We start from the raw sequence: 23,140 nt of genomic DNA, 5'->3' as shown, positions 1-23,140 counted from the left end.
ATATCTATTCTTAAATATGCTATAGTAAAAAAATTTTAAAAATATATTTCTACCATTTACATGAGACACTTTCAAAATAGATTTTTGAGCTAATTCACCTAAAGCGCCCGTGAAATGGCAAAAATATATTTTTAAAAAACTTTCATGAGGTATATATATTTTGAAAATTAATGTATTATATAAATATATATATTTAAATAAAAAAACCCAGATTATATATAGTATAGATATTTTTTTTTACAGATGTAGTATTGATATTATTACAACCCAAAAAAGAGAAAAAAACAAGTAGACTAGTCAAGTACTATGGATGTGTCGATATTCAGTCATGTTAACATGTGGACGACAATGGCTTAAGATTCTTGCAAGCAACTCCAACATCCACCCCTTCTTAAAACAGTAACACATAATAACTCTCTATTTTCTTCGATGATGTTCGATCCCATTCTTCATTTCCCTTGAAACTTCATCCCTTAATTGACCTACTTCACAACAATCATCACTCACTAGTAGCCATGGCCTTGCTGAATCCATCTCTTCCCCACACCCAAACCTTTCTTCCTCTCCGTGTTTCTGCTACACCATCCAAGCAAACTTCACTACTACTATGGACTACTCTCTCTTCCTATCCATTCAAACCATTATCAAGGAGGATGAAGCATGCAAGGTGTGAAGCTGTGGCAGACATCAAAGCTGATCCCTTGGTTGAAGGGGAAGGTGAAGAAGAAGAAGATCACAAGGTTCTTATGGGGCCTTCTTCAGAGGAAGAGAGAAGGGGTGAGAGGGTTGTTGCTGACTATGATTGGACTCAAGAGTGGTACCCTTTGTACCTCACCAACAATGTCCCTGATGATGCACCTCTTGGTCTCAGTGTCTTTGACAAGCAGCTCGTCTTGTTCAAGGACCCCAATGGCGTCTTCCACTGTTTCGAAGATCGTTGTCCACACAGGTAATATAGGTTTAGATTTGAATGTTTTAATCCTGAATTCAGTTTAAAATGTGTTGGTGTCATTTGGTGAAAGTAATTATTTCAACTTTTAGTGTTAATTGTCTTGCATTCTTAGTAGAATTCACAAAATGAAGACTTGAAATTTATGTGCTAATTGAGATTAGGAAACCTGCAAACTTGGCATCCTATGAAATTCTGAATCCTTATTTATCCAAATGCTTGAACTTAATCTTTTCCATGATTCAGGTTAGCAAAACTATCTGAAGGTCAGTTGATTGATGGAAAGCTTGAGTGTCTATACCATGGATGGCAGTTCGAAGGCGACGGAAAATGTGTTAAGATACCTCAGGTTGGTTGTGAACATACATTGATCCCCAGCAAAAAAAATTAAATATCCAAATTTTTTGCTTTTTGACATTATGTTGATCAATTTTTCTCCCGTTTGTTCTTTTCAACAGCTTCCAGCTGATGCCAAAATCCCAAGATCAGCTTGTCTTAAATCATATGAGGTGAAAGAATCCCAAGGAGTTGTTTGGGTATGGATGTCACCGAAGACACCTCCAAATGTCAATAAGTTACCTTGGTTTGAGAACTTTGCTAGACCAGGGTTTCAAGATGTTTCAACAATTCATGAACTCCCATATGATCATTCTATTCTCTTGGAAAACCTGATGGATCCTGCTCACATTCCAATCTCGCATGACAGAACAGACTGGACTGCGAAAAGAGAGGACGCACAGCCACTGCGTTTTGAGGTAACCGAGCGAACTGATAGAGGGTTTGCTGGTTGGTGGGGAAAAGAGCAAGAGGGCTCACTGCCGAACTTCTTACGGTTCGAGGCTCCTTGTGTGCTCCAAAACAACAGGGAAATAGTTGACAAAGATGGTCAGAAACACTACTTCACTGGCTTATTCCTCTGTAGACCAACAGGGCAAGGGAAATCCATGCTGATTGTGAGATTTGGAGGAACAAAAAGATCCCCATTAGCGAAATTGTTCCCTAAATGGTACTTCCATCAGAACGCTTGCAAGGTGTTTGAGCAGGACATGGGATTCCTATCATCCCAAAATGAAGTTCTATTGAAAGAGAAAGTTCCAACAAAGGAACTATATCTGAACCTAAAATCATCAGACACTTGGGTAGCCGAATACCGGAAGTGGATGGACAAAGTAGGGCATGGGATGCCGTATCATTTCGGTCACAGCACCATTTCGTTGCCCAAAGAGCCTGCTGTAGTTGAACATGCACCAGCAGGACTCATAGCAGGACAATCAGCATCAAATCCAGCAAAGGGTGGCACCGGAACAATGCATGCCCCGAACTTGGCCAATAGATACTTCAGGCATGTGATTCATTGCAAAGGTTGTAGCACGGTGGTCAAGGCTTTCGAAGCTTGGAAGAACGCCCTTTCGGCCGTAGCCATTGCATTCGCCGCATTGTCGATTCTGGTATCTGGGAGGCAGTGGAAAACCCTTCTTTTGGGATCCGCAGCACTGTGCAGTGCCGGAGCCTATGCATGCTCTTCAGCCATTGCATTGAATACAACAAACTTTATCAGGACACACAGGAGATTGTAAGCTGAGCAAGTTGTTAGAATTTATAGTTTCCATACAAAGTATATGTTAAATCAGAATCCCATGTATAATTTGAAAGCTTCTCTGTATTGCAATTTGTCAAAAAAAAAAAAAAGAAAAGACACTTGGTACATGTAAACAATTCATTCATTCATACAGTAACATGGTCTAAATACAAGCAAAAAATAACTGAGTATAATGTAGAAACTAGAAAGCCAAGTAATCTGCTATGAAAAAACAACAATAATGTAATTGAATATACATCACAAGTTGAAACCTAGCTATATATAAAAGTATACACTCTTGAATTTGAGTGGCTATTGTGAAGAAGGGGGATGTTCCAACCACCTAGCACGAAAACCTGTTCCCTGACAATCAGAGCAGCACATTGATCCCTGAAATAGTAGTACACAACACAATAAATCTTAGTAGTTAAAATAACTAATTTATCTTACAACTACTATTATAAATCATTAAAGTTTCAGAAACTGAGATGATGATTAAGTGGTAAATTTATTAACGGGAAGGAAGGTGGTTAGCGACCTTGGCAGAACAAATGATACAGCTGGTGTTTTTAGAAGGAACTTCACAAAGCATGTTATCGCCAATAATAAAGAAACCAGTACCACTACACCATTTACATTCGATATGCCCTTTTGAGTTGCAAGATGAACACGCAATCGGTTTTGGTTGCTGCAAAGTGCAAACACACCATTATTCAAGTTAGAAGGTAAATTACAAGAAAAATATTATTTTTTTGTTGCCCACGGTATCTCCCAACCCGACAGGTCAAGGACTAATCCGTCGCGGATCGGAGCTTAAATCCATTTAAGAGTCTGCCGCTGGCCAATGGGTTGCTGCATGCACAAGGCGAGATTCGAACCCACAAGAAAAATATTATTGTACAATAATTTGCGTAATTTTAAAAGTATTTAATACATATTCCAAATTTGATTTTTATACAAACTTTAACGGTTGTATTGTTTAATTTTGATATACTAGTAGAATTTACAGCAAAATTAACTATTTTTTGTATTAAATTAATTATTTAAATAATTATCTAAAAGAATTGATATAATTGATCGTTTTACACGGCCTAAGTTGTAACAATTAAACTCCTCATTATTTTATAAGTTAATAATATAGGAGTAATATACCTCCGAAATTTGAGAGAGTACTGGCAGAATAGAGTACCTGAGAGATTAACCAGGCGCGTTCCATGCGCTTTGCGAAATCGGAGGAAGAATCAGCCGTGGACGCGCGCACTCTTAACGGCTCACAACTACTTCTCTTATAGTAGTATTTGATTGAAGGTGATATGACAATTTTACCCTGTAATTGCAACGTTTCGGAAACCACCGCAGACCCACCGCGACACCTAGCACCCGTGGCCATTATCTTCTTTCAAAAGCACCTGCAGGGGCCTAATTGGGTTTTGCAGTCTTCACCTGGTTTGTTTTATTTATGGGTAAAAAATCGGGGGTCTTTACCTAGAAAATCGATCTTAGGTTGGGCTGGGTCCACTATCTCTTGTTTGGAAGTACACCCTCTGCTAAAGTACCAAAAGTCAAATCCGCACTTGATTTACTTGGATTGGTCGGTGATGGTTTATTCGTGGGCAAATAAATATCAAGTTCAAATTTGATCTTATATGTATTTAAATTTTTATATTTTGAAATATTACAAAGATAATTAGGAAAATAAATTAAGACTTTTAGTAATTATTTTTTAAAATAATATTTTTTTCTAATGTATTTATGAATTTAATTTTAATGCATTTTCAATATAAAATGATTTTACGTGTGTATTCAATTAGATAATATATGTTACACCACATGAATAGTCATCTAAAAAAATAGATATGATTGCATGATAGTGTAAAACACTTTATATTATCAGTGTATAAAACTAAAATTCATATATTTATTTTTATTATTAAAAATTTATTAAATATATTAAAAAATTATTTTTCATTGAATTTTTTTAATAACCTAATGACATCCGATTATCCACATTTAATTGCTATTTTATAAGTTTCATATTTATTTTATTAGGCACATCAATTAAACTATACTTTATAATTTTATTTTACATGTTTTAAAATAATGCCACTGTATTATAAGAATTAGATTAATTTTCACAATCTAATATGAATCTTTTTATTTTATTCGTCATTTGAATATTATTCATAAAAAAAGTTACTTAAAGTGAAACACTATATAAAAAGAGAAAAAAAATTTTTAGATTTATCGTCATGATTTGCTTCTTCAACCTCACTTAATATACTCAAATTTAATAGCTTTGATAACGGTGATTCTTTGTAATTAGTTAAAAAGTTTTAACTTTCTCTTTCTCTTTCTAATTCTCCCTATAATTTTGAACAAATTTAATTTTGTTATTAAATAATTTTTTAAATTTAAAATATTTTTAACTTCCTATATAATAAATATCTTTTAAATTATTTTTTATGTATCTTGAAAGTTAAAAATTAAAGTTAAATAATATTAGGTTTTTTATTAAATAAAAAAATAAACATTTTAAATCTAAATAATGTTAGTTCTTTTACTAAGGTAGAGAAACTCCATAAAAGGTCGTCATATAAAATCCCATGTTCTTATATTGAGAACATGTACCATTTATCATATTATATATAATTATTTTACCATATAATAAAAGGTGAAAATCTATATCTTCCTTTTGTTACATTTTTTTTCTAAATTAATTTGTATATTATCAACTTATTTCTATTATTTATATAATATTTTTTTAATAGTTATCCATTAATAAATATTGAATTAACAATTCTGTTTATTGTATTTTAATGTGTTTATTTCAATTAGACTCAATAAATTACCAAAATTCAAATCTATTATCTTGAACTTCTTCTTTGATCACATGGTTAGAATCGTTTAACACTTTAACGGAAGATTTTCAGACCATAAAATTTTTAAAATAAAAGAAAAATATAAATAAAACAAATTAAAAAACCTAAAAAAATAAAATAGTTTTTAAAATAAAATATATATAAGAAAAATAATAAATTAAAACTTACATGGCCTACGACATAGAAAAATAAAGAGATAGAAATAATCATAAAAGTTGAAATAACGAAAAATATATAACACAGTTCTTATCTTGATACATTTAAATGTTATAGTCAATCTAATAATTAATAAAAAATAATATTATCTAATATAAAATAAATTAAAAATAAAAAAAGAGATTAACAAAATCAATTAACAAAGTTTTTATTTTAAGTTGACAGATTATTTAAAAAATCAATTAACAAAGTTCTTATCTTACTATATTTATTGTGTTATATGTCAATCTAATAATCAATAAAAAATAATATTTTTCAATATAAAACATATTAAAAATAAAAGAAATTAACAAAATACACGTAGAAATTTTTCACTCTACTATTGATAGGTATAAATTTTTTTTACATCTTTTATATGCCAATCATATGATAAACAAATAATATTAAATTAATTAATCTTTTTGCAATGATTTAAAAAATTAATAAATATCAATTCTAGTATTTTTTATAATTAAATGTCAAATTCAATACTCTACTTAATTAATAGTTTAAATAGTTTAGGAAATTAACATATTAATGTTTTTAACAAATTTTTGATAGGTGCAAACTTTCTTGTGCCCTTTATACATGTCAATTAAATAACTTAGCTAATATATAAGATAAATGATACTGTAGTAGACAAAATTAATAATTTCATTTTATTTCAGAGAAAATATTTATGTACTCAAATTTCAAATATAATACTTTATATAATCAATAATTTAAAAAATTAAAAAATATTATTACAAAACAATCTAAAAACAATAAGTTAACAAAAAATTTATGAAACTTTTTCATTCCATCAATGATAAATAAAAGACATGTAAACACAAATAAGAGCACATCTTGGATAAAAAAAGAGAAAATGCCACTCCCCTCCCTTGCGAGATGTTAAAATGTCACTCCCCTCTCCTCTATTTTATAAAAGTACATTTTCCTCCCTTCTAACTTTTAAAAAACTTCCTCTTTAATCCATTTTAAATTTTTTGTGTTAATAATGTTAACTTTATCCATTTTTTATGAAAAAAAATAAATTATTTTTTAAAAAAATATCTATTAACAAAAATTTTATTTTTTATCATTAAATTTTGCTTACCAAAATATCCTTTAATAAATTATTCTTTTATTAATTAAATTGTATTTTTAACGAAATATTTTCAAAAAAATTAATAAATTATCCTTTAATTATTTTTTTCTAAGATACCTATTTTTCAATAATTTTTTAATTATTAAATTGTGATTTTACTAAAATTTTTGTTAACAATTATTTTTATATTTACTATTAATTTTTTTATATTAATATATATTATTTTAATATTAAATAAAAAAATCTTACCACTGGTAATATGTATAATAATTAATATTTATTGATATTGAAAAATAATCTTACTAAAATTTTTTATTTAATGTTAAAATAATATATAGATCGAAAAATTAATAGTAAAATATAAACAAATTGTTAACAAAAATTTTGGTAAAATTATAATTTAATAATTAAAAAATTATTAAAGGGTATTTAAAAAATAACATAATTATTAAATTTTTTGAAAATACAATTTAATCAATAAAAAATAATTTATTAAAGAATATTTTATTAAGCAAAATTTAATAATAAAAAATAAAAATTTTGCTAATGAATATTTTTTTAAAAAATAATTTTTTTTCTTAAAAAATGGATAAAGTTAACATTAGTTAATACAAAAAGTTTAAAATGGATTAAAAATGAGGTTTTTTAAAAGTTAGAAGGGAGGAAAATGTACATTTATAAAATAGAGGGGAGGGGAGTGTCATTTTAGCATCTCATAGGGGAGGGGAGTGGAATTTTCTCATAAAAAAAAATATTTTCTTTCTACATCAAATTGATAAGATAAAAAAAAACCATTTTTTTACATCAAATTTATACAAAAAAAAGATAAAACTATCTTTACGTAAAAAGTTCGGAATGAATTAAAAGAATAGAAGAATGACTATAAATATAAATTAAATAAGTAAACGGAAGAAAAGAAAAAATATAAGTGGAAGTTATATGTGAAATCGAATGAAATTTGTAACTGCAGTAGATGAAGACAATAGAAGTAATGCAATTGAGGGTGTTGAAAAAATGAGAAAGCCGGTAGTAAGAGAAACACATAAAAGTGTATATGAAGAATAAAATTGGTAAATTTTTTCTAAAAAATTAAAAATAAAACTTTAATAAAATAATTAGAGTGAAACCAAACTAGCAGTAAGAGTACAATGTACTCAAAATAAAAGGATATAAACTAAAACTAATATAGAATTAAACAAAATACAAAAATGGTGAAAAATGTGTAGACACCGACCAAACAAAGGATATAAACTAAAACTAATATAAAATAAAACAAAATATGAAGATGGCGAAAAAATGTGAAGACATTGATATTCATTTAGTCCATTTTTTTATTTATTAACAAATTGCAGATATTCTGTATATTTTTTTGGGAGATGTATTATCATGATTATAGGAGTAACAAAACTGTTTTTATCTTAGTGGGGTGTTATTGGGTTTTTTAAAATAAATTTTATGACTATTTTGTCTTTATAATTTGTTTTATGATATAGTTTGTTAGAAGGTAAATATAGTTCAAAAAAAATTAGAAACCAAACTTATGGTCAACTCTTTGTATTGAGTTTGTATACGTATTAATATATAAATAAAAGTATTAATCGACTTTAATAAACATAGACTTTAATAATATGTATCAAACAATGTAAAAAAATATTGATAAATTTTAATAAATATAAAATATATTTATAGGTAAATAAATAAATAATTTTTTTACATATACCTTAAATGATAAATATAATCTCTTTTATTTTTAAATAAATTAAATATAACTTGTATAACTGCATAAAAAATATAAATTTTTTATTCATTATCAATTATTACGTCATAAATTTTTTATAATACTAGAAAAATTTTATATTAAAATATTATTTTTAATTAAAAAATATAAAATATAAAACAATTAATTTTATTACAATTATTATTATTAGCATTATGAATATACTGTCTATTTTTAAATTTTTTATTTGTTAATTATTTATTTTAATTATTTATTATGAAATTCATAATCTTATTTGTTACGAGGCATTTTATATATAGTAGTGTGCAATAACATATTTTTAAATTTATTCATTACGAAAAATTCTTTAAATAAATATTATATATGATATGATGAAGATAAAATATTTAAAAAAATTATTGTTACTATTTTATCCATTAAATTTATTTTGTGAAATGAATTGTTTGAAGATAGATGATTTTTTCAAAAGTTAGACATTAAATTGTAATATTGCCTTTATATATTGTTTGAAGCTGAGTTAATAGTCAAAATCATCCCTAAAAGATACTCCGATCTCCATTTTCGTCTCCAAAAGATAAATTTAATCAAAATTTTCCTCGAAAGATTTAAAATAAATCACGTTAATCCCTCCGTTACTAACAACGTTAATTTTGCTTACTTGGCACATTAGTTTTTTTTATCTTTTTGGTCATGGACTGTTAAACCCAAAAAACAGAAATAGAACTCTAACTACCCAGAACTCGACCCATCCGTACCCGGCCCAAAAGTCCTTCTTCAACTCATTTGAGTAGCTTCGAGCTTCCATTTTCATCCCGCTGCAACACAACTCCCGCAATGGTGGTTCTTCAAGCATTCCTTCATCATCCTCAGTTGGCAAGCCATCACATTGAACTGTTCCCCAATGCATTCGATAGTAGGTATTATGCTCGATAACTGGTCGTTTGCTCCAGTCCCCTCTTAACCGAGGATTCAGGTGAAGAATCTTTGGAGGATCTTCACCTTCAACTAACTTTAGTCCTTGTAACTCAACCATGAACTATGAAACTGCAACCAATCCATCACTTTTCCTCAACTTTCCAAACTTAGGAACATATTCCTTACGAGCAAAATGGGGTGTCCCCACCACAGTGATCGAGGAACCTACTGCTAGCTCGCAATGTAGAAACATCAGGCCATCTCTCTTCTGCAATTCATCCCCAATCATTGATATCCAAGAAGGACAGGACTTAGGCTTCCTTCAATGATAGATTTCTCTCCGAACTCCACGTCATCAGTCGTGTCTAATTCTCCTCTAGACTCCAGTGAAGTGAATCTCGATAAACAGAACTAACAAAAGGCTTGCTCAACTCTGAACCTTCTGAGCCACCAACAACAGCGGTACCATCCAGTCTATCATAAATCTCATCTCCACTTATGGTTGACACAATCTTCAAAATTTAAGAAAACTTGTACGAAATGAAAACCAAATATAACACTCCAACAACAAACAAAAATTGGGACAACCTAAACCTCCTCGAATTGGAAGGTTCAGTTTTCTGCCTCTTCATAGTCTTCAAAATCAACAAACCAAAGAAAAAATGATACAATCTACACTACAGCAAGTTATCAACTATAACAATACCCTACACTGCAGATGTTTTATGCGAATAAAACCATTAAAAACTTCATCAACGTGAGAAAGCACGCAAACGGCAACAAAGCTGTAATTTTGAAAGCAAACCCCAAGTCCAAATTTTTCACTAAAAGTTATAAGACAACGAATCGGATTGGGGATGGAAAGCGAGCACTATACCATTGATGCGCCGGTGGCAGCGACTATGGAGCAGGGGATCTAAGATGCTTGATAGGTAGCGGAGTTTGGCATTCAGGCAAGGCGTGGTATCTCTGCAATATACGGTGACGATGGCGGTGGTTACTGGAGACGGTGTGCAGTGTGAAGCCTGAAGAACCACCATTGCGGGGGTTGTATTGCAGTGGGACGGGAATGAATGCTCGAAGCTATTCAGATGGGTTGAGGAGGGATTTTCGGGACGGGTACGAGTGGGTCAGGTTCTGGGTAGTTAGGGTTCTGTTTCTATTTTTTGGGCTTAACAGCCCATGAACAAAAAGACAAAAAAATTAATGTGTCACGTCAACAAAATTAATATTGTTAGTAATAGAATAGATAGAGGGATTAATTAATTATAAATCTTTTTAGAACGATTTTGATTAAATTTATCTTTCGAAAATTAAAATAGAGTTCGGGTATCTTTCAGGGTGTGTGGATGTTACAATACTCGTGTATTGTTTAGAGTTTTAAAACTCTTCTTCTTTATTAATATTATAATATACCTTAGTATAATATTCTAGAGAGTATTCCATTAATGAAAGCTTTTAATGTATATGAATAAGATCATTAAGCAATTAATGCAGTTCTTTTTTAAAACTACAAACACATTAATTATAATCTCTAAAATATATTTTCAATAAAATGATAATTATAATTATCATTGAGCTTTTTTTTATTACTTACTATTAAAAATTTAACATGTTCTATTGCTATATAAGTTATTAAAATTATTAAATTCATTTATAAATTTTAATTAATTAATAATTTTGTTATTTATTTTAATTATTTATTTGATATTATAATTTATCTCATAAAACTTGTCTTATATACTACATTTTTTTTCATCTATAGCATCATAATTTTAAAAATTAACTATATTATAACATACCATTTAATTAGGATATATATAAATATATATTAAGAATAGAATTAATATTTTTTAAAGTGTTATTTTAAATTAATTTATCAAAAGATACTTCAAAAGAAAAAAGAGATATTAAAAACTAAATTTTTTTTAAAGACTTTATTAGAAATATTTATTTTAGGTTATTGGTTGAATGTAATTTTAGATTTTTATAGTTAAAACTAAATTTAAAAATAAATTTAAGTAAGTAGTCACAAATCAAAGAGTAGAATAGTGTTACATTATCGTCAGATTCGTAATTAGAGTTGTTGCTTCTAATGTTTAATCCATAAAGTTAGGGTGTAATCGGATGGGTTTAGGTTGAGTTTGGAAAAAATTGAGAACTGAAATGATTAAATTTGACCATTTTAAAATATATTTTTTATTCTTATTTTTTTTGTTCTAATTTTTTTTCTTTTTTAGAAATCTAATTCTAATTCGGTATTCAAATCAATGCAAACTGATATGATTGGTTCGGATTTAGTCACAAAAACATATTTGTCTGATCTATTTCAAAAGAGTAAAGTTAGGGAACCAAAAGCATATCAGCCAAAACCTAGCCAAATATCTTTTGATGAATTCAAAATCTCTACGAGTTAATATATATGGATGTTTCTTCTACTAAGTATCAGAATGTTTCTTTTTCATACTAAATGGGTGTTCTTTTATATATTTTTCGAATTTTTTTGTATTGCAAATGTGAATATCTATTTCTTTAAGAATTTCATATTTTTTATAAATTTTATAGATATTTAATTATTTTTGCTAAAATATAATTAGATGTTTATTTTGTTAAGTATTAGGATGATTTTTTTCATATTAAATAAATGTTTTTTTGGTGCTGGACCTGTGTAGAAGCCCCACCCTTGAGAAGGCTGCGCTGGTGGCTGCACCCAACACACAGCAAGAGGGTCTTGACCAGCTGGAGGACCATGTGCTGCACAATTGATTGGGACTCCATCATGAAGGACCTTGGATTCCACGAAGACTCCAACCCACCCTTGTTTAAGACCACCCTCCCTAATGTCCCTGACTTCTCTCCTTCCTTCGACCCACACTTCGAATTCCCAGACATCCAAACCATATCCTACAACTACGCCAATACCACTGCCACCCTCGACCGCCTCCTCCATGACACCTCCAATAATTCTTTCGCCACCGGCTTCGATTTCATAGAGGAGCTCATCTGTGCTGCCGATTGCTTCGACACCAACCACCTCCACGTCGCTCACGTCATATTGGACCGACTCAATCAACGCCTCCGATCCCCTGCCGGTGCAAAGCCTCTCCAACGTGTCGCCTTCTACTTCAAGAAGAGGAGTGGGTCGCGGTGGGGAGGCGGAGAGGGTCTGACGGTGAGAGAGAGGTATGTGTGTGATTGTTAGAAGTGGGTAGATTAATGTGAAAGAGAAGAGGAAGGTATTTATAAGTTTTAATTAGGTTTATTTAAATTTTTTAAATTTTGAATTTAAAAAATTTAAAATTAATTATTAATATAAATTAATATGGTTTTGTTTAGTTTTTTGCTTATAACCTTTTGGTTGCATATACTTTTCCATTTCAAAACGATCAAATTTAATCAATTTAGTTCTCAATTTCTTCCAAACTCAACCCAAGCCAATTCTATTATACCCTAACTTCTGGATTAAATATTAGAAACAACAACTCTAGTTACGAAACAATAATATAACATTATTCTATCCCTTGATTTATGACTACTTACTTAAAATTATTTTTAAATTTAGTTTTAACTATAAAAATATAAAATTACATTCAACTAATAACCTAAAATAAACATCTTTAATAAAATCTTAAAAAAAATTATACAGTACCTCAATGCATCTAAATTTGTTTTTAATATCTCTTTTTTTTTAAATATTCTTTGACAAATTAATTTAAAATAACACTTAAAAATTTTTTAATTCTATTCCTAATATATATTTATATATATCCTAATTAAATGGTATGTTATAATATAGTTAATTTTTAAAATTTAGATACTATAGATGAAAAAAAGTAGTATATAAGACAAATTTTAGGAATTTTTTTAAATAAATAATTTAATTATTTTAATTACCAAAATAAATAATTTTATCAATTTATACCACGTTTATTTATCTCATTTACATTCTAAACGAGATAATTTTGCATATATCTTATTATTTAATACGTGTATTTTTTAACTATTAACTCATTTGAAACGGGTTCATATAAAAAATGAAAAATGCTACTTGTACAACAAAATTCAGCACTTTATTCGGTCTTTAAATCTAATATTTTATTATTTTAATTTTTAATTAATCATATTTCCTATTTTTAAGGAACCACTTTTATTTTAAATACTTATCACCGTAAAATTTGTAACCACTTGCAATACATTAATTTTTGACAAACTAAACGATAAAACTCGTAACAACTTCTTGTGTACTAATTTTTAAAAAATCAGTAAAGTTTTCAAAATCAATTAAACTTACTTCAAATTACTTTTTTATTCAAAATATTCAAAATTCATGTCAAAAACACATCTAAAATTAAATAAACAACATAAATATATTTAAAATTATGTATTAACACATCTAAATTATTCTCATTGGAGTTCTAAATTACATATTGAACACAGAAAAAATTAAAGTCAAATACACATCCAAAATGATAAGAATGCACTCTAAATATTTTATCAACACATCCAAAATTCATGTAAAAAAACTTACATATGTTCATAACATAAACACATCCAAAATTAAATATTGATGCATCCAAATTAGGTTAACATTACAACTCTCAAATCAAACATGAGTGCAAAAAAAACTTATAATCACAAATACATTAAAAAAAGAAAAAAAACACAGTTCCAATATTATACATAAATTAAAAAAAATTATTAAGCGAAAAAAAGGATAACATATCTTCATGAATGAATTCAACCAAATTCTTTTAGAATTTTACAAGCAAAAATACCAAAGACAGAAGGAGTGCGAAATGGGGGAAGAGACAGGGGAGGCACGGGAGAAGAGGGCGGTTGTGTGTGGCGCGAGGGAGGAGACCAAGGACAGAGAGGAGCCCATGATGAAGAAGGTGCAAGGATGTGCGCAAAAAAGTGCGCGGGGAGGAGAGCGTCGTCGAAGGAGGAGATGTCGCATAGGAGTGTGCAATGCGGGAGAAGATGAAAGCGGCTACAGATAAGGAGGGGGAGGCGTTGCAGCTCTGCATCTGTACGGAGCGATATTGATTTAAGATGGTTTAAGATTTATTTTAGAATTTTAAATTCAAAATTTTGGATTCTAACTAATTTGATGTTTGGATGTGTATTTAAATTGTAATATATTAATAATTAAATATATTAAATCTGAAATAGAAATTTAAAATTGAAATTTAAATATTAAATTTTAGTTTTATTTAGTTTGTATTTTGAATGTGTATTTAATTTTAAAAAGACACTAAATCTATTTATAATTTTTAAATTCGTTTGTTTTACTTTTTAAATTATTATAATAAAAGGATAAATATTGTAAAACTTTTAAAGGATACCTAGTTGAATTGATAAAAAATTTATTGAGATATTGAGCAGTACAATTATACACAAAAAAAATACAAACTTTAGATGTAAAAATAGAATAAGATAAAGAGTATTTGTCTTTTAAATTTTTATTTAAAAGTTAAAAATTAGTACTCAAAAATAAAGTAAACCGTGAATATAAAATACCAATTATTTATATTAACCTGTGTTTTGGCAATAGAGTTGGTATAGAAATTGTATTGAGATGATTTGGAGATGATTATTGATTTGTTGAATTTTCCCTTTCCTAACAAATGCATGTTAGAAAAAATGATAGACAACACAACAATAAAAAATGTTTGTAAGTGGAGCAATTATTTAATTTTCTCATAATTGTAGCATTTATTTAATTTTTTGTGAGTTGTTGATTTTTTAATTAAAAACAAAAATATAATTGCTATTTTGTCCATAAATTTAATTTGTAAAATGAATGATTTGAAGGTAGATGGTGTCACCAAACTCTAATATGGACATTATATATTGATATAGATAAAAAGATATACTGAAAACATGAAAGAAGCAAGAGAAATTGGTACTTTTCTTAAAAAGGAAAATTATATTGTTCATATAAAATACTACCTTTATTCTAAATGACCAATCTCTACTAAAAAAAAAAGTCATAAATTAATAAATGAATAAAAATATAAAATTTAATTTTAAAAAAAACGTGAATTATTAGAAATACTTTTAAAATATTTTTTTAGTTCTTTTACAAATATAAAAAGTTTTTATAAAAATTATAATTTTTTTTATTTTTAACATATTTGTTATATATTTATTAAAATAAAAATTAAAAAATTTTCTATTAATACTAATCAAAATAAATATGTTAACCGAAGTTTTTCGTTGCATCTTATAATATTTAAAAATAAAAAAAATAAAAAGTAGTTCTATTAATACTTATAAAATTATTATTTTAACATCTGATAGATTAATTAAATAAATTAGCTTATATAATTAATTAGATATAACTGGTTTAGTTTAATAATTAAAAAAACTAAAATATCTTAAAAAAATAGATCATGTTATAAAGTGTATATGAAGAACAAAATTGATAAATTTTTTCAAAAAATTACAAATAAAATTTAATAAAATAATTAGAGTGAAATTAAACTATCATTGAGAGTACAACGTACTCAAAATAAAAGGATATAAACTAAAATTAATATAGAATTAAACAAAACACAAAGATAATGAAAAATGTGAAGACATCGATCAAAAAAGGATATAAACTAAAACTAATATAAAATTAAACAAAATATGAAGATGGTGAAAAATGTAAAGACATTGATGTTCACTTAGTCTATTTTTTTATTTATTAACAATTTGTAGACATTCTGCATTTTTTTGTTGGAAGATGTATTATCATGGTTATAGGAGTAATAAAATTATTTTTATTTTAGTGGGGTGTTATTGAATTTTTTAAAATAAATTTTATGATTATTTTATTCTTATAATTTTTTGTGTGACTATTTATCTTTATAATTTGTTTTATGATATAGTTTGTTAGAGGGTAAATATAATTCAAAAAAATTGAAAACTAAATTTATGGTCAATTCTTTGTATTGACTTTGTATATTGTTATAGATACGTATTAATATATAAATAAAAGTATTAACCGACTTTAATAAACATAGACTTTAATAATACATATCAAACAATGTGGAAAAAAAATTGATAAATTTTAATAAATATAGAAGATATTTATAGATAAATAAATAAATAATTTTTTTACATATAACTTAAAATGACAAATATAATCTCTTTTAATTTTAAATAAATTAAATATAACTTGTATAACTGCATAAAAATATAATTTTTTTATTCATTATCAATTATTACATCATAAATTTTTTATAATATTAACAAAATTTTATATTAAAATTTTATTTTTAATTAAAAATATAAAATATAAAACAATTAACTTTATTACAATTACTATTATTAGTATTATGAATGTATTGTCTACTTTTAAATTTTTTATTTGTTAATTATTTATTTTAATTATTTATTATGAAATTCATAATCTTGTTTGTTATTAGGCATTTTATATATAGTAGTGTGCAACAACATATCTTTAAATTTATTCATTACGAAAAATTCTTTGAATAAATATTATATATGATATGATGAAGATAAAATATATAAAAAAAATTAGTGTTACTATTTTATTCTTTGAAGACAGATGATTTCTTCAAAAGTTGGACATCAAATTGTATTATTGTCTTTATATATTGTTTGAGACTGAGTTAATAGTCAAAATCGTCCCTGAAAAATACCTCGATCTCCATTTTCGTTCCCAAAAGATAAATTTAATAAAAATTATCCTCGAAAGATTTAAAATTAATCACGTTAGTCCCTCCATCTATTTTGTCACTAACAACATTAATTTTGCTGACGTGGCATGTTAGTTTTTTTTGTCTTTCTGTTCATGGGTTGTTAAACCCAAAAAACAGAAATAGGACCGTAACTACTCAGAACCCGATCCACCCGTATCCGTCCCGAAAATCCCTCTTCAACCCATCTGAGTAGCTTCAAGCTCCCGCTACAACACAACCCCCGCAATGGTGGTTCTTCAAGCATTCCTTCGTCATCCTCAGTTGACAAGCCATCACATCTTTGAGCTTTTCCCCAGTGCATTCGATAGTAGGCATTATGCTCGATAACTGGTCGTTTGCTCCAGTTGGCGTACAGGCAAGGCTTGGTATCTCTGTAACATCCGGCGACGGCGGTGGTTACTGGAGATGGTGCGCAGCGTGAAGCTTGAAAAACCACCATTGCGGGGGTTGTGTTGTAGCGGGAAGGGAATGGAGGCTCCAAGCTACTCAGATGGGTTAAGGAGGAATTTTCGGAGCGGGTACGGGTGGGTCGGATTTTGAATAGTTAGGGTTCTGTTTTGTTTTTTTGGCTTAACAGCCCATGACCAAAAAGACAAAAAAAAATTAACGTGTCACGTCACCAAAATTAACGTTGTTAGTGATAGAATAGATGGAGGGACTAACGTGATTAATTTTAAATCTTTCGAGGACGATTTTCATTAAATTTATCTTTCGAGGACGAAAATAGAGATCAGGGTATCTTTCAGGGACGATTTTGACTATTAACTCGTTTGAAGCTGGTTCATATTAAAAACTTGTTGACATATTGAGTAGTAGTGCTCGATCTACAATTATACAAAAAAAAATACAAACTTTAGATGTAAAAATGGAATGAGATAAAAAGTACTTGAATTTTCTTTTAAAAATTAAAAATTAGTACTCAAAAATAAAATAAACCGTGAATATAAAATACCAACCACTTCTATTATCATGACGTCTATTATTATCTTTTAAAAAATAGAATATAGATATCTGTGTTTGACAATGGAGTTGGCATATAAATGGTATCAACTCCCTTGTCAAATCATTTCACAATGATTTATAAATAATTATTGATTTGTTGAATTCTTTCTCTCTTAATGAATGCATGTCAGAACCAAAAGATAGCAAAACGCAGAAAAAATGATCGACAACACAGCAATGAAGAATGTTTGTAAAGGGAACAGTTATTTAATTTCCTCACAATTGCAGGAGTTATTTAACTCTTTGGTGGATTATTATTTTTTAATTAAAAAATAAAAATATATTATTACTATTTTGTCCATAATTTTTTTTGAAAGGAGAAGCTCAACATCGAAATGGAGCAAAATACGGGAAAAACAAGCAAATAATCCTATGTTATCTCCGGCATAGCCATCAACAACATGACTTATTGACCACACCAGTTCGTAGCACATGAGAATGATTGAGCCACCCAATCTCCAACTCCTGTTGTCTTACTCTGAAAAATAATCTCATTCCGTTGTAGCCAAATGTTCCACATAACTGAGAAAAATCCAACCATCCAACTCCTGCGCAATTCTCTTCTATGCAGCATCAATTTCCAACTCTCAAAGTGATCTTTCAAAGATCCCGGTGCAGTCCACTTCTATCCAAACTCTGATATCCTTTGATCACACAATCTTCCTTATGGTGGCGATTCCGGGTACTCATCAAGCAACCCCAAAGAAATTAGGCACCTATCATTACGACTGCACGACTGTCCTCGGAACCATGTATACTTCGGATCATTCAGTGCCAAATCAATCAATTCCATGTCATTTATCCATACTCTAAAATCTTCGGCAGACACTGACAAGCTAGTCGCTCCTTTTCTTTCTTCTAAATGCAAAATTTCATTAAAATCTCCCTGACAACAGAACGGCACCTGATACAGTCCTGTGATATAACTCAATTCTTCCCAAACAGCAGCTTTCTCCATGCTCTCATGCGGTCCATATACCAGACAAATAGCACAATGAAAATTGTCTTTTACCACGACCCCTTCTACGCACAGCCATCTATCCCCTTTATAGTAATTATTTAATTTAAAGACCGCCTCATCCCATATTAACAATAACCCTCTAGAGGCCCCAATTGAACCCACAAACTCCCAGCAAGCTCTGTTACTTTCCCAGATACGAGCTACATCAAATTTAGTCACAAGGTCTTTCTTTGTTTCTATCAAGCCTAGCATATCCAATCTAAGCTTACTTATAAAATTATTTAGCATACCAACTTTTTCGGTACCTCCTATCCCCCTAATATTCAAGGAACTTAAAATCATTTCACAAAATTATTACACACCTGCTTTCAAGATTTTGGCCTGCTTCGCCGAACTTTTTCCTTTTGTTTCGCCTGACGTCGCTTCAAAGCGATTGCTTCATTCTGCTCCTGCAAAATGGCCATAATATCCTCCTCATCACTGCATTGAGCTCATGACTCTACAGCTAGTTTCCAAGTCTCTTTATTCTCAGCCATCTTCTCTTCCCAACTCGGCTTTTGTTTTTCACTGTGAATATCAGTGTCCCCATTCATGACAGCCCCCCCTTTCTGTTCCTGATTGAGTACAGATAACACGCTCATCCTCTTGTTCATTGTCATGCACCCGTGCCTCACTCTCCACCATGATTTCCCCCTCCTCGGGACCCAACCCTGTATCATCTCTAAATTGCTGATCCTCCTCCGATGTCTTGCGACCCGGCATAATGTCATTGCCCTTGCCATGTCCTGCGTCTCCAAGTACCCGCTCTCTCCCTTGCGAGTCCCAGTTTCGCTGTTCTTGGCACGGCCCTGTTCCCTTATCCCTTTCTTGCCTCCACCGGCCTCCTTCTCCAATGTTACCCCTGTCTTCCGCAAGCCTTGCCACGATCGCCTCCCGTGTAGCCTCATCCGACGCGAGCTGCTGGCCACAACCCTCGTCCATACCCTGCCTCAATCCAACCCCTGCACCCCTCGCTGTCCCAGGCTCGTGTCTCGCTGCAGCCCCGATCTGTAGCTGCTCACCTTGACGAGGCGACAAGGCGGCAACTTCCTCTCTCGCCGAAGTAGGCTGGCCGTGGTCGTCCTCCCATCTACGTCGCGCTTCAGGTTCAGCTGCAGAAGAAGATGGAAGCGTCGCGAGGACTCCACCTTGCGTCAGGAGCTCCGTCTCATTCCGGGTCAGCAGGGTAACCGGGTCAGCTCCAACCCGATTTGGGATACCCTTGGAAGCCCTAATCCAGCGGGCCAACTCTTGCCCCTTAGTCGCCTTATCTCCGTTTCCGATGCAACCCTTAATGGGCCTTATAGCTAACAGCCCATAAGCGTACCTATTGCACACACAGCTTTTGCTTCCGTTACGTAGATAACAGTCAAGAGATGTTGTTTCCTTTGAATCCGCCTCGCCATTAATATTAGAAGATCCCTGAGAATCCTTAGCCTCATTCAATGCCGCGTGATTAGCATTTTCATACTGATGATTTGAATTTCTATGATTCCATTCATTCAAAATTACACATGAGTTTACAACTCTGTCCTTCTCTTCTTCAATAAACCTATTGGCCACCGTTAACATCATTGCCGCCTGTTCCCAAGCAACCTCCGATTGTTGATGCCGCTTGTTCAGATTGTCACCAAGATCTTCGTTTTGCAATCGACCTCCGTCTAGTATATACCTATCCCCTGTCTCCTGTTCACTCTTCCGAAAGCATTTCTCTCGATATACCTCCCCCCCACTTCTCTTACAAGGATGTCAAATCCACTTGCACCTATTGTAACGTGTATACACTCGTTAATTATATCAAAGACACACGTATCAATCAGTACTCTGCCCATGCTGAATGATTTACATGATTCTGTCAGTTTATCGCACTCCACAACCTCGCCCCATTGCTCCCCAATTCTGCGAAAGGTGTCTCTTGACCATGCATGTAATGGAACTCCAAAACACTCCAACCAAACTCTTCTAGACTCACTTCTCTCCATTTCGTCCCAACTCCATACCATATAAAACATCTTTAATAAGTCGTGCATTCTGTATGTGTAAGCTTCTTCAGCACTAAGCTCAGAATCGAACGTTATCATTGCTTTATATGCTCCCGGCTCCCTCACATGTGTTACACCTGGCACTACATTATGAATCTTTTACTGCAATGCATTAAAATCGATCGCCAACTTCGTACCTCCGACGATACTTCTTTGTAGCCAAACAACATTCTCATTAACTATAGGTATTTCTACCATCTTTGTCCATCTATTTTTATTTGGATCTTTGATGGTACCATCAGCCGGCTGCCTTACCATTTTCTCTACTGCTACTTTCATACTCCTTGTCTGTGGGTTGCTACCTTCATCATTCTCCCTGATATAGTCCTTTACTTCTTTTCCCCTTTTATTCTGGCTCACCGCTCCTCTTCTATACTTCGCTTCTCCGACAAACACTCTATTGCCTCTTAGTACCATACTATTCATATCTGTAAACAGCTTTCAAAGCTCCTCCTTTAGTCGTGTACTGCACAAACGCGAATGGATAGATATGTCCATTTTTGTTCTTCCCCAATAAATATATGTCATAATTCTACTTGTCCACTTGAACATATGGAAGAGTTTTCTTTTTGATATATCTTTCGGCAAATTGTCGACGAAGATGGAAAAAGAATCAAGCTCCAATCGTAGATATTCTTCATTTATCTTCAAATAATTTAATTTGTAAAATAAATTATTTAAAGATAAATTGTGTCTATAAAAATTAGACACCAAATTTTAGTATTGACTTTATATATATTGATATTGATATAGAGATAAGAGAAGCAAGAGAAATTATACTTTTTTTTAAGAGGAAAATTATATTGTTCATGTAAAATACTACCTTTATTCCAAATGACCAATCTCTACTTAAAAAAAGTGATAAATTAATAAATGAATAAAAATATAAAATTTAATTTTAAAAATAACGTGGATTATTAGAAATACTTTTAAAATATTTTTATAGTTCTTTTACGTATGTAAAAAGTTTTCATAAAAATGATATTTTTTCTATTTTTAATACATTTCTTATATATTTATTAAAATAAAAATTTAAAAATTTTCTATTAATACTAATCAAAATAAATATGTTAAATAAAGTTTTTCGTCGTTCTTTGCATCTTATAATATTTAAAAATAGAAAAAATAAAAAAAATAGTTCTATTAATACTCATAAAATTATTATTTTAACATCTGATAGATTAATTAAATAAATTAGCTTATATAATTAATTAGATATATATGATTTCGTTTAATAATTAAAAAAAAAAACAAAACATCTTAAAAAATAGGTCACGTTACTTCTATGATTAAGTTCAAAAACACAACTTAATTATATATAGTTGACCATTGATGATAATTGATATATAGTTGATTGATAATAAATAAGAGATAATAGATAAAAAAAATAAAATAAAATAATAGAGATCTTCTTTCAAAAAATCTAGTTATTATAGGAGCAAATCAAGATAAATTGATATCAATTCTCATCTTATAAACTAATCACAATCAAGTAATGATTAATTGATAATAAATAAGGTGATTTATCATTTATTTTATTCAATAACAAAATTATATAAATAGGTGACATTCACATGACAACAAAGAACTAAATTAAACGTGAGCCTTCTGAGTTTCTAAAGGTACTAGTTTCTCCTTACACCCTTGATCTCACTCTGCGATCCCTTCATGTAAATTTATTATTTTTTTTTTCTCTTTTTGCATGTGAAATATAGTTACATGTTACTATAAATTGGAGGAGTTACAAATATTGATCCACACTCTAGCTACATATTCAGGTATATTTCTATTTTCAATATGAACTGAATTAAGGTATAGAGTTATACCCATTATTAGACTATTATTAGTTATAGTCTTATAGATAGCTTTAAAGTGTTTTTAATATGTGTGCAAATGCATCAAAATGTTTTTAGCTCTATAAATACTCGTTAGTAAAAGACTTTTTTTCTTGTATACACTAAAAAAAATTAACTAATTATTATCTCAATTCTCTAATTCGATGTTATTTGTATTTATGTCTTGTTTTTTTTTTTAATTTGTGA

At 29.8% G+C, this 23,140-nt stretch overlaps 2 protein-coding genes across 2 annotated transcripts; one reads left to right on the top strand and one right to left on the bottom strand.

The window, feature by feature from the left end:
* Window positions 1–235: 235 nt before the first annotated feature.
* Window positions 236–2,860, top strand: LOC112716007 (protein TIC 55, chloroplastic). Its single transcript, XM_025767847.3, has 3 exons — window positions 236–949; window positions 1,196–1,298; window positions 1,408–2,860. Exons 1-3 carry the CDS (start codon window positions 516–518, stop codon window positions 2,524–2,526), a joined length of 1,656 nt encoding a protein of 551 aa, XP_025623632.1. The 5' UTR covers window positions 236–515; the 3' UTR covers window positions 2,527–2,860.
* On the bottom strand, window positions 2,653–4,122 carry LOC112716009 (uncharacterized). Its single transcript, XM_025767848.3, has 3 exons — window positions 3,718–4,122; window positions 3,067–3,216; window positions 2,653–2,918 (listed from the first exon to the last, which is right to left on the bottom strand). The coding sequence occupies exons 1-3, from the start codon at window positions 3,916–3,918 to the stop codon at window positions 2,841–2,843; spliced, it is 429 nt and encodes a 142-aa protein (XP_025623633.1). The 5' UTR covers window positions 3,919–4,122; the 3' UTR covers window positions 2,653–2,840.
* Between the last annotated feature and the right edge of the window lie 19,018 nt (window positions 4,123–23,140).

The sequence above is a fragment of the Arachis hypogaea genome, chromosome 10 (assembly GCF_003086295.3).
Source record: "Arachis hypogaea cultivar Tifrunner chromosome 10, arahy.Tifrunner.gnm2.J5K5, whole genome shotgun sequence".
Classification (NCBI taxonomy): Eukaryota; Viridiplantae; Streptophyta; class Magnoliopsida; order Fabales; family Fabaceae; genus Arachis; species Arachis hypogaea.
Note: the sequence above shows the minus strand (reverse complement) of the source record. Positions and strands in the feature narration are given on the sequence as shown.